The sequence below is a fragment of the Vicia villosa genome, unplaced genomic scaffold, assembly GCF_029867415.1.
Source record: "Vicia villosa cultivar HV-30 ecotype Madison, WI unplaced genomic scaffold, Vvil1.0 ctg.002409F_1_1, whole genome shotgun sequence".
In the NCBI taxonomy this organism is placed as follows: Eukaryota; Viridiplantae; Streptophyta; class Magnoliopsida; order Fabales; family Fabaceae; genus Vicia; species Vicia villosa.
In genome coordinates, this window is record NW_026705921.1 from 310,163 (window position 1) to 326,640 (window position 16,478).

The 16,478-nt window shown below is 34.5% G+C and overlaps 1 protein-coding gene across 1 annotated transcript; it reads left to right on the forward strand.

The window, feature by feature from the left end:
* The first annotated feature begins 4,372 nt into the window (after positions 1-4,372).
* Positions 4,373-7,354, forward strand: LOC131638770 (basic leucine zipper 24-like). Its single transcript, XM_058909315.1, has 4 exons — positions 4,373-4,579; positions 5,654-5,830; positions 5,920-6,542; positions 6,699-7,354. The coding sequence occupies exon 3, from the start codon at positions 5,965-5,967 to the stop codon at positions 6,538-6,540; it is 576 nt and encodes a 191-aa protein (XP_058765298.1). The 5' UTR covers positions 4,373-4,579; positions 5,654-5,830; positions 5,920-5,964; the 3' UTR covers positions 6,541-6,542; positions 6,699-7,354.
* Positions 7,355-16,478: the final 9,124 nt, after the last annotated feature.

The window sequence follows — 16,478 nt, forward strand, 5'->3', positions numbered from 1 at the left end:
GCTGATAACAAGGAGGCGTCCAACATCGTCAAGGAGCATCCAGTAAAGTCTATCAGATGGAAATCCTCAACTATCCTCCTCACTTGCTTAGGCATGCGACTCTCGGGGAAGTTCTTCAACTTCGACCCGTGAGAAGCGACCTTCAACACTGAATGCTCCTGTAACAAAATAATACATCTAAACATTTAAACAAGACCAATATTACAAATATCGGGTAATATTGGCAAATGATAATAGTACCGGACATTTGGAAATTTCTGGTAAAAAATATCGGAAATTTCACAAAAAATACAATAAATCTTACTTGTTTTTGTCAAATTCCGATAAGCCTTCTAAATTTTCGGTAACGTCAAAAAATTTGAAAAATCCAATTCTTCACGTAAATTTCTGAAAATGCGACAATAAATATTGGTTGGACAATTTAGTCTTTTCATAAATTTGGGGAGGTGGCATGTATAATTCTCAAGAAACTCAGTAGAATAAAATTTTGGTAAAAAAAAGTGCAGAACATATTTATGTCTCCTTATGAAAAAAAATAAAAAAACATTTTTAAGACAACAAAGAGAAATCTTTTGTATTGTTCAAAAGAAAAATTATTTGGAAGTTATCTTTATAAAAAAAAAATTGTTAAATTATCATATAAATAAATTTGTTGAAGGCTTATATTCACCAGTCCTAAAGATTAAAGGATTTAAGATTTAAGATGCTACTCTCAAAATTAAATTAGACAACCCCTCAATTTTTTAAATATAAAAATATCTTTTTTAAAAAAACAAAAATTTCAAAATCATGATGAACATTTTTGGTATAAATTTTTTTCTGATAGTTCATTTGAAATTTCTGGTATGTTACAATTTTTTTGGAAATTTTAAAATTTACTATTTTGTACCAAAATTTTATTTCATTTGAAATTTTTAGAATTTTTCAAAATAATTTGAACTATCGAAAATTTCAGAATTTTGGTAAGATTTATCGGAAATTTTGAGATTTCCGTGAAATTTCCGATATTCCACTAAAATTTTAAAATTTCCACTAAATTCTACCGGATCAAGGTGGACGTCTTCGGGCTCCACCACCTATGCCTTGGGATGATTAGATTTGAGGGGGGATTCATCACCGTAAAAGTGCGTTTAATAAGCCTCAAATATGATGTGTGCGTTTGGGCCATATCATAATCACATAATTGTGCTAAGTTTGTATTAGATGCATAATATGGCATGAGATGTGTTTGAAGCCGTGTCAGAATTACATAGAAACGTTAAGTATGTATCAGATACACATTCATGCAAACAGTGCGTATTAAGCCGTATCAAAATTACATAAATGCATTAAATTTGTATCAGATACACATAAGTGTGTTAAGTTTGTATCAAAAACGTATTCATGAACTTCATCTTTATTCTACTGTTACAGGCTTTCTACCCGAAAGAACGACAAAGAAACAGACGACAATATATATATATATATATATATATATATATATATATATATATATATATATATATACACACGTATATTTTTATGTTACTAATTAATAGACTTTTTTACAAATAAATAAATAACTACCAGGGTGGATAATGTCAAAATAAACTCTGACTTGATGCCTCTTTCATTTTTTCCCTCTATAAATAGTATAGTCTCAATAATTACAAATAATTACATAATTATCACTACTAACTACAAATATCTTAATTTGAATTATAATTATATACAATTAGTAATTTCTCAAGTTATACAAAATATAATAGGAAACTAATAATATCATATTTCCTTATTGACAAATAACCCTCAACGGTGATTTTGGTGAGGTCGGATGGAGTCTGGACCCTCGGTCGTTTTCCTTCTCCTCCCGGGGTTTGGGTTGATTGTATTTTGCTCTTCAAAGTGCTTCCTTTGAGTGGATGGCATCAGCGGTTCCTCGTCTTGCGTTTTTCTGCCGGTGAATTTTGGATGGTCCATTTCTCTGGCCTATGAAGAAGGAACGAAAGTTACCCTCTGTATAGTCGTTCCTTCAAAACAGATACTGCTGAGCTGCGGCCAAATGCTGATATCGACCGATCTTTTCACAACCGAGGTCTGGGATATCTTTCGGTGGGTATTCTCGGTGAACCCCTGCTTCGATATTCGGTTGGTGGAGGCCTTGGTGCATCAAGTGGAAGTACGGGTACCTATGAATTTTTGAGCTTTGATATTCGATATTCGTTTGGTATCCGCTTGGCATTAACTAATAACTTGTAGTATTCATGCGTTATTACCTACGAATTTGCGGTATCCTTCTAGAATCGCCCATCTCCTTATCCCGATAGTAGTGGGAAGTACGGGTACAACATGGTCGGACGATGGATTTCGAAACTTTGACCATACTTTCATCAGAATTATGTTCAAACCCCGACACAACCCTAGATCTGGATCTAGAATTCCCCCTTTTTCTACTTTGCGGAGCTTTCGAGGGAGAATGATGGTTAACTGAACTGACTGTCATGGATTTTTGTTTTCGCTTATCTCGATTCTGAGATCTAAGGGAGTAGTGGACTATGAGATCGAAAAATAAGCGTAGACTCGCAGAAGTCGTTGGAATCAGAAGTTTAACATGTCTTTGATTCAATAGTATAGGAAAATTACGACTTGGTAAATTGGAAAATGAATATGAAATCATAGAAATTGTAGGAATCGAAAGTCGATTCCCACAGAAACTTTCATTTATAGTCGGAAGCCGGGAATGGATAATCTTAATCCACGGAGGAATCAGAAATAATGAGATGATGGTTTTGGGCGGTGCCTCCAATACAGTGGCACGTGGTGGAATTGCATGGTTAACACTCCAACGCGCAAGTCAAATCAATACTTGAGATGTGTAAAGTGAAAACAAGATACACACACACACACACATATATTTTTATGTTAATAATGAATAGAATTTTATACAAATAAATAAATAACTGTCTGGGTGGATAACCCTCAACAGTGACCTTTGTGAGGTCAGATGGAATCCGGACCCTCGGTCATTTTCCTTTTTTCTCTCGGGGTTTCGGATTGATTGTTCTTTCTGTTTCAAAGTGTTTCCTTTGAGAGGATGACATCTGAGGTTCTTTGCCTTGCGTTCGTCTGCCCGTGAATGTTGGATGACCGACTTCTCCAAGCTCTGAAGAAGGAACGAAAGTTACCCCTCCTGTCTAGTCGTCCCTTCGAAATAGATACTGTTGAACGGCGGGCGGAAGTTGATATCAGACAGTCTTTTCGCAATCGGGGTCCAGGATTTCTTTCCCTGGGTATTCCCAATGAACTCCTGTTTCGCTATATAGTTGGTGGAAACTCTGGTGCATCAAGTGGAAATGCTATGGTATCCATAAGATGCCCCCGATATGTGATCAACGCTCGGCGTTAACTACGAACTCGTAGTAACCAGGCGTCATTAACTGCAAAATTGTGGTATCCTTATGGGATCAGCTGTGTCTTTATCTTGGCAACTGTGGGTAGTAAGAGTGCAACAAGGTCGGACGATGGATTACGAGACTACAATCCAACTTTCATAAAAATTGTATTTAGAATCCGACGCAACCCTAGGTATGGATATGGGATTCTCCCTTTTTCTACTCTGTGGAGCTTTTGAGGGAACCAGGGAAATTGACGATGAAGGATCGAGGTGGAATAGTGGTTAACCGAACCGACTCCCATTATTTTTTTCGTTTTCTCTTTTCTCCCTTAGGAGATATGAGGGAGTAGTGGACTATGACATCGAAAAGCAAGCCTAGATTCGCAGAAGCCGTTGGAATCAAAAGTTTAACACATCTTCGATTCGGTATTCTAGGAAAGTCTGGATTTTTGGTAAATTGAAAACTGGATATGAAATTGTGGAAATCAGAACACGATTCCCACAGATGACGCCATTATTTCTGTCGGGAGCCGAGAATGGATAATCAAAATCTACGAAGGAATAAGAAATGATGAGATGATGATAATGATCGTGGTGGTTTTGGATGGTGCCTCCAATTTATAGTGGTATGGGGTGTAACTGCATGATTAATCCAACGCGCAAGTAAGATCAAAATTTAAGATGGATAAAGTGAAATTGGAGATTGGAGGTTGTGTATGTTTTCATTGACTTTTTATATCCGGGTCGAATAAAGTGGACCTTGGTTGATTGGGTCTTTGGCCGATGCATAACAAAAACGCATTTAATATTTTTTTTATAAAAAATAACATATAAAATAAATAATTTTTTTCAAATAAATTATAATATAAACCAGAGCAACTAACTTTTTAAAAAAACAAATACAATGTCAACATATTGCAATCTTTAATCTAGAATAGTCCAATTTTTTTAGTTTTTCCCGTTTAGTTTTATCCTTATGTGTCTATTTTTAAAACAAATAACAAATAGAATGTCGACATATTGTGACTTTTTAACCTCTCCCCCACTCTCTCAATGAAACAAGTTGACATTTTGCACACTCATCACACAAAATCTAAACTCAAACACAAACCTTGAGTATTTTCTATTACCATGATGTTCTTATAATCTAACAATCTAGAAGCTACTTTATAAACCAGCATGATTCATGTTGTCACTAAAAGCCAGGTAAATTATTCAACTCTATAGTCTCTAATTTTTTATTACATATATGAATGTTTCTTTATAGACTCTTTCAAATGATTCTTGAAGAATTTTTCTTCTGGTATAATGCTATTATTATTATTATTCTCTTTTCTCTATCATGTTATTATTTTTTATTATAGATAAAGTATTTTCCTTTATGCTAAATTCTGTATTATCAAGATGAGAATCCAACTGGGTAGTTTTTAGTTTGGTCAATTAAGCTGGTTTGAGAATCACTTTTACCCCTTCAACATATAATTTCAATTTTTTATTTGATTTTTTTTATATATTAATTCTTGATCAGGACTACTCAAATGAAAGTTTTTTTTACTATTTTTGTTCTAAGTATATGCTTCTTGCATATATTCTATAACAAGTCATTGTTAGGGTTCTAATTAGGGTTTTAAATAAAGGTATATGACTGCTAATTAAGTCGCGATGTAATGCCGCATCAGTCGTATTTTATGTAGAACCAACACCTCTGAAAAAAGGTATATCCCTGTCAGTGTCGGTGTCCGAAACCAATACAATAGATATGATTATGTTTAATTTATTCGTTTTTTTCAAATTATTACCGACATCGATGTATCAGAGTCGGTGTCATATTTTTAGTGTCCGTGCTTCATAAGTCGTATTTGACCATGATTCTTTAAATATAAATCGCGACGAGGCTATAACGGTCACAGCGACCACTCTTTAAAACATGGTCATTAGGTCTGTTTGGCATAAAATCAAACAGAAGTAAAAGACAATGAACTAATCGATTTTTGTTAATACAGTTCGGCTAATGGTGCCTACCTCTGCGATAAAATAGGGTTATAGTGTTACAAGTCATATATATAATTCTACAGTTGAATTCACAAAGATACCTTGAACCATACTCAACAGTATGTTTGATTTTTTATTCGATTAGTCTTTGGTTTTGTCAATTAAGCTGGTTTGAGAATCGCTTTACCCTTCATTTCATCATCTAAATTGCAGTTTTTCAGTAATTTATTTATATATTCCTTGATCAGAACCACTCAAATGAATTTTTTTTGACTTTTTTTGTCCTAGGAATATGCTTCTTTGCATTTATTCTACAACAACTAATTGTAGCAGTCTTAAATAAAGGTCCGCGAATGTGATTGGAGCTGCAATGCGACCATAATTGAGTCTGCATCGGCCGAATTTCACTGCAATTCTCCGAATATCAAAAATTTATATACAGACGCAACCGCTAATTAAAACCAGGTCATTACATCTGTTTGGCATGTAATCTGATAAAAATATTTGATTTGTTATTTGTTTCGCCTTTCTAAAATTTTCGATGGATTTTGCAGATATGTTCTTCTGTTGAAAGTTTGAAGCTAAGATTCATTCAAGCTATGAAAGAAAATATGGATGATGGAAATTCCGAGGTTTCTGATAAACTTTCAGATAATAATCTATTTTCAACTCCCGAATCTATGAAAACAGATACTGAATTACCTAAGGGCACTACCAAAACATGCACTCACACTCACACTTGTAATCCACCTGGTTTCGATTTTGACGATTCTATTCATACGCACACGTGTTTTCACACGCACACTCATGTTTTTGCTTCCGAAGACGACACGAATTCGAGACCAAAAAGGACTTCTTGTAATAGAGACGCTGTTAAGAAGTATAGGGAGAAGAAGAAGGCGCAGACGGCTTATTTGGAGGAAGAAGTTAAGAAGTTGAAACTTATTAATCAACAACTTATGAGGAGATTACAAGGGCAGGCGGTACTTGAAGCGGAATTGTTAAGGTTGAGGAACACTTTGGTTCAACTTAAGGGAAAAGTTGACTGTGAATTAGGTTCTTTCCCTTTTCAAAAGAAGTGTTTCTCTTCTAGTGTTTATAAAGGAGATGCTAATTTGGTTTCGGCTTCTCAGGGAGTTGATCTTGAGTTATGTAGCAACGATACTTCTGATTGAAGGTGTGTTTGATGTTCGATATATGCTACATATGTTTACATTCAATTATTCTACTGTCTAAAAATATTATCGGCGTGTAAGTGATTTGTCTGTATCTGTGTCAATGTTTCATGGATGTTCGGTGTTTATAAAACTTGTCATTTTCCATCCACTTGCAGGATGGTCGTCGTCATCTAAGGTTAACACGTGTGCATGTGCAAACGACATGACTAGTACTGAAGAAAAGACTATGGACGCGTCGGATAATTTCATGTCATCTGCATATCAAATTGGATAACTATACACATATATATCTTTTGTGAGTTTTTGATCGGTTGTTATATATCTGTATCGTTGGCCCTTTGAATTGAAAGTGTGTCTAGTATTCGACTCATGTCATATCTATACCGACATGTTTTTCATTACTTGGTGATTATACTTTGAATTGAAAGTGTGTCTAGTATTCGACTCATGTCATATCTATACCGACATGTTTTTCATTACTTGGTGATTATATATCAGTGTCGTGTCAGGTGTCTGTGTGCCACTTGTGACACTGTTGTAGAGGTAATATAAGATACATATAATTACTTTCACTGTAAAAAACATGTTAGATAACTCATACATAACCTTACGTAATGAAGTTTGATTTCTACTATAATGTATAGAGTATGTATACAAAGGATGAGTTTTTTTTTTTTGTTTATGAAATTTGTACAGTATACTAGAATGTAAGAAGTGTTTTGCTTTTAGCTGAATGAACAAAGTTCCTTGTATGCTAAGTGTGTCCTAGTGAAGTCCATGTTGTATTGCACACATGTTTCTTATCATATCATTTATCTGATTCTGCATTCATTTTATATTTCACTTTTATTTTGTTTTTATATAATTGAGATGTCGTGGACTCGTACTTACAATTTAATAATATCTTTAAATTGCTATCAAGTGAGTTGAGTGTAAGATATGATGAGACTTTTAAATATTTGAGCATTCACCTCTAAGTTCAACATGACATTCTCCCTATTTTAATAATTCTCAAACTTCTCAGGGACAAATTTGAGTTAAAAAATCTGAACGAAATTTGCGATAATTCATTCAAAATTTTCAACAACAAAATTTTCGGTAGTTCATTCTTAGTTTTCGGAAACATACACTTCAAAATTTTTGATAAAAACGCATTTCGAAATTGCTGAAAAAAAATTTCATGATTTTTATTAGAAATTCCGAAATTATTTCCGGTAAAAACGAATAAATTGCTGGTGAAAATTTCATTAGTTTTTACTGAAAATTTTTAGTATTTTTCAAAAATTTTGATATAGTTTTGAAATTTTTGAAAAAACTCGTGAAAATTATGATTTTTTATCGGAAATATTGAAATTTTTTCAAAATTTCCGATATAGTTTTAAAGTTTTCAATAAAAACTTATATTTTTTAAATTCGATAACTTTAAACAAATATATAATGATAAAAACATGTAATATGGAATGGGAAAACTTAATTCTTCTAAATATTGATATAATTTTATTTTTTATTAAGAGTATGTCTTCTTATCATTAATAGGCTCAGCCTAACAATCTAGGGCCTAAAGCTGAGGCCTTGATTTCTCCATTATAAATTCCACCATTTTGCTATTTTCACCCTCTCAACTTCAAATATCTCACATGCTTTAAAAAAAATCCCCCTTGGATTGGTGCAAGTAATAAAACCTATGCTCATGTTTGAATATTTCTCATGATGATGAATGATTGATCCTACACAAAAGAACTACCTTTTCTCTACCATTTGTCACTATCATTATTGCCTTTGCTCTAGCTATTTGAGTTGCACTTTTCATTAAAATGTCAATAGAAAAAAGAAATGAAATATTTTGTATAGACAAAAACTACTTTACCTTTGCCACTTTTCAAACTTCAAATAATCAGTTTTGTCACTTTGTCTTTTTTTAGATGGTGGCTCTTTTGTTCTTAATTGCATCCTATATGATCATGACTCATCTATTTTTCTTAATGGTCTCTTTATGTTAATGTTATTCTCAACTTGAATGTAGTATTATTACTTGTGGTTTCAGTTCAATTGCTATATTGATAATGAATTGTTATTCATCTATGAAGTTCAATTAGGTACTCACACGATTATAGAACAATAATACTATATGGCTTAGGGAAAATTATAAAAGCTCAAAGATATGATCATTTTAGACAATAACATACATATACAAACAAATGAAAATTTTAGAATTTTCTTAATATTTGATGTCTTAGTTGTAAATATGCAATTCTTGTAAATTTTCTTTTTGTCTCTTTTGAAAAGATCACAGTATTAATATATATATTTTTTATCAATATATAGAAAAATATGTCACATTTTTTTATTATTTGTAACAAACATTATATACAATTTTTTTTAAGACATTCTTAATAATTAAACACAACTTAAATAAGACATTCTTTATGAGACGGACGAAATACTATTTATTCTTTTCATTCTCATAAATAAATTATTGTCACTTTATAAGCCAATATATTTAATATTCTCAAAAAATAAATTTTATTTCTAATATTATTATTGGGTTCTATTTAATAATTTTTATAACTTATTTAGCACTTTTGTTCTAAATTAAGTTGTTTTAAAAAAATATCTTAAATTATAAATAATTTTATAATCTCAATAAAATTCGAATATCATTAATGAAAAATAATTTTATTAATCATTTGATATTTTATCTTAGTCATACAAAATTAATTGCATTATTTAATTTTTATGAATTTATCAAAATTTCATATAACTTATTAGGACGAATAGAGTATTTTTTTTTTACACTAAAACAATCTTGATCTCGACGAGTAGAACAGGTGGCCAGCAACGGTCAGACTTGAACTTCAGGACGGTTGAGAGAAAAAAAAAAGGTTGTACCTGCAAGGCACTCCGATGCCAAAGTAAGTGTCTGAACAATGAGGTACAACAGAAAAGTAAGAGACTTTGGGTACAGTTGTGATTACCTTGCCCTGTAGGATTAGAGAGCTATTTATAGGACAGCTCTATGTGAATGGACTCCATCTTTTGAGGGGCCACGCGTGGTTTACGACTAGGAAACACAGATAACTAGCCGTTGCCGAGCACGAGGCTTCAGCGTGCTCGGTTATGTCTTGCGTTTGCCTAGAGCAGACCGGGGAAGGCTGTCGCGCATTTGGGCCAGGAAGCATTGGGCCAAAGAGTGGATTTGGCCAATTGGGATAATTGGGCCACTCCAGAACAGGAGCCCCCCAAGTCGTTGCTTCCGGTCGCGGAAGTGACGACTTAAGGAAGTCGGGCAGAGGAGCTCTGCCGGAGAGAAAGGGCCTGGTGTCTAGTTTATTCACTCTGAAGAATTTAAGCGCCGAGGCAAATGATGTATTTTTGTTTGGTTTGTTCGGATTTTGTACTCTATTCAATAAATGAATGAAGTATTTTTATCGTAGTCTCGTCAAATTATCTGTTTGTAAGAGATTTGCTCGGTTTCAATGTGTGGTCGCCAAGTTGTGGAACTCTGGTCGATAGTCGGGGATACGTTTCTGGCAGAGATGAGTCTCGGGCCTCATTGTGTTGGGTCCGAATCTCATGGCGTGAATGGACTCTTTGCGAGCAGGGCGTTCTACCGACGTGGTACCACTACGACGGGGTGCTCGGCATACGTGCCCCCCGAAGGATAAGGCGTCCGCTCGATTACGGGAGCGAGCTTCTGTCGTTTTATTTCATCATGAGGTACTAGGCGTGTACCCAAGTTGCACCTGTGTTTCGAGCGCTTCTGGCTCCTAGCTATATTACTGCTTGAGTTTTTCAGCGTTTCAAGGTCGAGCAAGTTCTTCTCCTTGTAGATTTTCTAAGTTGTACGCTTCATTTCCGGTCTTTGTCCGGACGCGATAGGGGCCTTCCCGGTTCAACACAACCTCCTGTCTAGAGCTGCGGGCTGCGCGGGCGGCTTCCTTTTCTTCATTCTATATATATGCCTAGGCTTTAAGGAAAAACTCGTCCAAGGTGGGCGGCGTTTCGATTCCTACGGCTTTGGCTAAGTCAGAACGAGGTCGGAGGCCCTGTTCGAGAAGAAACCTCTTCATGTGGGCTGTTGTAGACACTTGTACGGCCTCTTTGTTGAACCTTTCTATGTAGGTCCAGAGTGATTCATCTTTCCCTTGGATGATGGCCTATAGGGAGGCTTCTGGCTTCGGGTGCCTGCGGGAAATCGTGAAATGTCGTGAGAAAAGCTTTCCGAGCCCTTTTCTTGATGTGATTGACTCGTCGGGAAGACTTTTGTACCATGTCATCGCACCTTTGCGCAGTGTGGTCGGGAACAACCGACATTTGATCGCGCCGGAAACTCCTTTGTAATCTAGGAAGGCATCGATGTTCTCGATGTGCTCGCCAGGGTCGGTCGTTCTCTCATATGTGCCCAAAAGAGGGGGCTTATCTAGGCCGACCGGTAGGATTGCTTCTAAAATGGCATGGGACAAGGGTCCCCAGCGCTCGTCTTCATCGTCACTAAGGACCGGGGTGAAGGACCGACTACGACTTCGTCTGTGATGCCTGTGATCGTCAACGTGCCTTGGAGGAGGTGACTTAAACCTTCTTTTTGGCCAGGGAGACGATGAACGTTGTCGGGAGCGATGGTCGTTATGTCCTTTCTTGGAAGTGGAAGAGGGGCGCTCTCTCTAGGAGGGAGATCGAGGGCGCTTCTTGGTGGCTACGGCCTCGTGCTGGGAGCGAGGGTGACGCCTGAGAGGAGTCTTAGAACGTCGATTTTGTTCCAGCGCTCCAATCCGATTATTCTATTGTTGGATTAGAGTACTGGTCTGCGCAAGGGCGACCAAGATGGCAGCCATGGTCTGGTCCAGGGGGTTTGGACCCTTGACCAAGAAAGGGTTCTCTAGAATCTTCTCTTGATGGTCTTACCGCTGGTCTCTCCGTGGTGGTGCGGAGTGTTGTTACGGGCATCTTCCAAGGAGGGAGCCACCGTGAGACCGTCACAAGGATGAGGAGCAGTGTTGCTGGGGGAGGGACGATGAGAGTGATGTCGTTTTTGTTGGTCCTTGTTGCGTCCAAAGAAGGGAAGTCTTCGTTATTGCTGGTCATGAATGATTGTTGGATGAGAGCTTTCGTTTCCGAGTTCTTGCAGATGCAGGAAAGGATCAAAAAGTGCAAGAAAAAGAATTGGGGAAGCAAATCTTTCCCACAGAAGGCGCCACTGATCTCGACGAGCAGAACACGTGGCCAACAACGGCCAGGCTTGAACTTCGAGACGGTTGAGAGAAAAAAGGGGTTGTACCTGCAAGGCACTCCGATGCCAAAGTAAGTGTCTAAACAACGAGGTACAACAAAAAAGTAAGTGATTTTGGATAGAGTTGTGATTACCTTGCCCTCTAAGATTATAGGGCTATTTATAGGGCAGCTCTATGCGAATGGACTCCATCTTTTAAGGGCCCACACGTGGTTTACAGCCAGAAAACGCGGATAACTAGTCGTTGCCGAGCACGAGACTTCAGCGTGTTCAGTTATGTCTTGCGTTTTCCCGGAGCAGGCAGAGGAAGACTGTCGCGCGTTTGGGCCAGGATGCATTGGGCCAAAGAGTGGATTGGGCCAATTGGGATAATTGAGCCAGTCCGGAACAAATCTCATCTATTAGATGAAAAAAAGAGAGTATAAACATAGTAAAAGATATTATATTATGGTATGTCTCATCCACAATTTAACAACAACATTAATAATTGAGCCAAACAAACTAAGACATAAAAAAGTTTTGAGAAATTTAAAATCAATATAGAGTTATCAAACGAATTTCTTAATCAAAGCAATAAAGTATAATCTTTCCGCAAGAGACATGTGAGTTTTTGAACCACAGTCTTTAAATCTATCCAGTTACGAATCATTTCTTTAGCTTTGTGACATCCAAGTTCTCAAGAATGATTAAATCCATAATTTATGGAGGAAACATTTGTTGACTAGAAAGAGGATTTTGATTTGCACCAACCCTAGTTAGATTCTCCAGTATAATCACATCTACTTCATCCAAACTTCTTTAAGGCATTTCATCAAACACCCTGAACACAAACTGACAACAACCTAAACCTAAAAACAACACACAACAGCCTCTACTTATATTACACATTTCTCTACCATTTATAATAAAAACTCTTATACACAAATTAATTTATTTTCTTCTAAAAATAATTTATAAAATAATTTATAAAATTACATATTATTATGAACATTATTTAATATCATAATAAACAATTTTAACTCCCCTAATTTATTCAATACACCTTTATATTTAAAGACATGTGTAATATTAAATACGACAGGTTAAAAAATATAAATATTATTAATTTTTTTTATCTAACCACAATTACGTAGAAAAATCAGCTTCTGAGAAGAAAAATAAAACTCAAAAAAATAAAATTTAAGAAACAAAAAGTTACAAGAAATCAAAGCTTTATTATTGTTAAATTTTAAAAAACAACTAAAAATTCTTTTTAAATCATTTTGAAATGAATGATGTGGACACATGAGTTTTTATAGTGCTCTTTATAAAAAAGAAAAAAGTTACAATAATCAAGATGAAGAGAGGAATTCTTTAGGGGTGCTCAAAACCAAACCAACCCAATAGAAAACCGCAAATCAAACCAAACCAAACCGAAACCGCAAAAAACCGTATTTAGTTCGGATTAGTTTGGGTCATCTTTTAATAAAACCGCACGGTTCGGTTTGGTTTGCGGTTTGTATTTTGTAAACCGAACCAAACCGAATCAAACCGCATTATGTTACAACCTAACTTTTACTTAACTCACATCCAACCCAAACTTAAATGTATTATACCTTAGCCTTATGATTAAGAACAATTTTCTCGTCCTTACACATATGATTTTAGTCCCGATCTTTTCAAATCTCTAATAGTATTATCGCGCCTTCTTTGCCAGATACATCTTCCCTCTTTTTCTATAATCTCTACTCTCTTATATTCTTTCTTTTTTACCTTCTTATTTTTATGCAAATGTTCCCTATTTCAGTTTCATTTTTATCGCACATCTTCTTCTCTAATCTCTCAACTCTTTTGTTTTTTCTTTTTCACCTTCACTAATCTCTCCTCTCTTCTATTTTTTTGTTTCATTTCTAATAATTTTTATATTGTTTTATACTATTATTTTATGTTTATTATTTAACTTTTGTCTAATTTAATTTTTACATATTAAATAGAAAGTTGTTGTCAAAACATGACGAGTTTTGTTGTTATTTGATAGTGTATGAATGTCTAAATACAAAGTTACGTTGTCACCTATATGTATGTATTGTTCAATAAAATATTTGTAAAAAACCGAACCAAACCGAACCAAACTGCATTAGTTTGGTTTGGTTTGGTTCGAATTTTTTTTAAAAGCCAACCGAACCAAACCAAACCGCACGATTTTTTCTCTTGCGGTTCGGATGATTTTTTTCGTCAAAACCGCCCAAACCGCACCGCGATCACCCCTAGAATTCTTTAACCGAAAAATTGGTTTAAAATCCACAACTAACAAGAAGGTAAGCAAAGACATTAACTATCTCCACATAGATTATCATGCATTAACATTTCCCAATCAGTCAAACAAAGTAAAGATAGGATCTTCATTTATTGAATAGAATTAAATGTTGTTTGTATAGGTAGAAATAAATTTAAACATTTGAGTCTTTTGCAAGTCATTAATGACATTTAATTACAACATTTTCCCACATTCATTAATTAGCTCAGAAAACAAAACAAGAGATGACAAAGGACAGATTTTTAGGGACCATTTACATTTGTGTGGTCCAATATGAATTTATAAGAGCCTTAGAGAGTGTGGTAAGGACACAAAAATGACTTGTCTCTATTAAACATTGGGAGGACAAGAGGAACAGTTTTTAGTTAGGGACTATGCTTAGGACATTGTTTGGAATGGGTCACGTGCAAGTAACTTGAATGGTACTTCAAGTTTTTAGGACAAAGACTATTTGGTTTGTGTGTTTAGGGATTTAATAAGGCCTAAAATCTTGTACCCCATGCATGAAACAAACATAAACCACCTAAGAGCTTGTGGTGTTAAGATGTTATATGACTCAAAGAGATACAAATGTTGTCTTTGACCAACAAAATTGGGTAAAGTGTTGGGTCGAATTCTATTTAAAAAGTGGATTAGTTAGGGTCTAATGAATTAAGATTTTAAATAATTTTAAATAATCTTTTTTATAAAATTTTTAGTGTGTGCTTGTCTTAAGGTTAGATGGAATAGACTTTCATTATCAAATTTTTAATATTGTACTATTTATTAACTCTCATATTAAAATTGCTTGTCGGTCATGTGGTAATTTTATCTCAAAATTTCAAAATATCGTTTGCAAGACTTTTAAAAAACGAAATTGAGAAAAGAGATTGAGAAACATATATTGAGAGGAGAAGAGATTGAGAAACACCTGAATAGAAAATATGTGATTTTGTTATAAATTTTAAGGAATATTTCAAAATTTTAACTAGCTCAAAATATCATTTTCAACTCTTTTTTTATGTGAGATTCATATATTGAGAGGCGAAGAGATTGAGAAACACCTGGATAGAAAATATGTGATTTTATTATGAACTTTAAGGAATATTTTATAGTAACTCATCATGTTATCTCTTATAACAACTCTTGAAGTATAGCTATAATAGATCGGTTTGATAGAATTAGATAAGCAATTGTTTGTGTACTCATTACTTTATTTTCTTCTTATTCTTGTGATATATTTACATTGTTTAGAAAATTGATTAATTTTTCTTGAGGCCATTTAAATTAATTGTTGATGTTATTTATCTTACACATTAAGGTTCTTTAAGTATTTGAAACTTTGAATTTTACAACAAGTGGTGTCCATCATAGGAAAAAAATATTAAAGTTTAAAAATGAGTACCATGAGTTGTAAATGAGGCATCGATAAGTTTTTTCGAGACATCGATTTTGGATTGTGAAAAGTGAATATCCATCAATCTTAGTCCAACTAAAGTGTGTATACGTATTAAAAAGTGAGACATTAATTCTTGCAAGTCTAACACAAGTAGATAAGACTAATATGGTGGATAAGGCAAAAAGTATCACTAGCTTGTGCCTCAGTGATAAAGTCCTAAGGGAGGTCACCTAGAAATAGACTGAGATAAAGATGTAGGTCTAAATTAAATCATTATATATGACTAAGTCTTTGCCTCAAAAGTTGTGTCTGAAACAATAACTCTATCCATTTTAGATGGTGGCGAACAAACCTATTGCGGAAAAATTGATAGAATTTTACAAGATCTTTGATGAATTCCAAACTATTAAGGATAAGTTTGATGATGAGGACATGATTTATACACTTTTTGATCTCATTATCCAGAAATTTTAAATATTTCAAGGATGTCTTTCTTTAGGGTAAATAAGACAATATCACCTTAGAGGAAATTCAATTGACTATAAAACCCAATGAGCTAACAAGGATAAAATAGTTTAATATTGATGATAGTGGTGAATACTTGAGTATTTAAATAGTAATGAGAGAGTAAAGGAATATCTAAGTTCTAGGGTTTTAATTAGTTAGAGGTAAAAAAAAGGATTCACTTATCACAAAATCTCTTACTTCAAGAAGGATTGTCCCGACAGAGAGATAATGATGATTCTATTCATATTGTGATTGTCTCATATAATGATGGTAATGAAAGTGCTAATGTGTTGGTGCTAATACGTTTGGATATAGAGCATGGCCGGTCCTTTGAATTCGGGTGCCTTGGGCGAGCCAAAAGAGTGGTGCCCCTATAATTTTTTTTAACAATATATACATTAGGATAAAAGAAATAATTAGATAAAAAATACATTTTCATTTGACATTATGCAAAAAGAATACAATTATGGATCTTTAAATTAATGTTTATACTATATCAAAACATAAACCACTATAAAGAGACTTCT

Coding starts and splice junctions, on each gene's coding strand:
- LOC131638770 (XM_058909315.1), top strand. CDS start 5,965: ATGAAAGAAAATATGGATGATGGAAATTCCGAGGTTTCTGATAAACTT.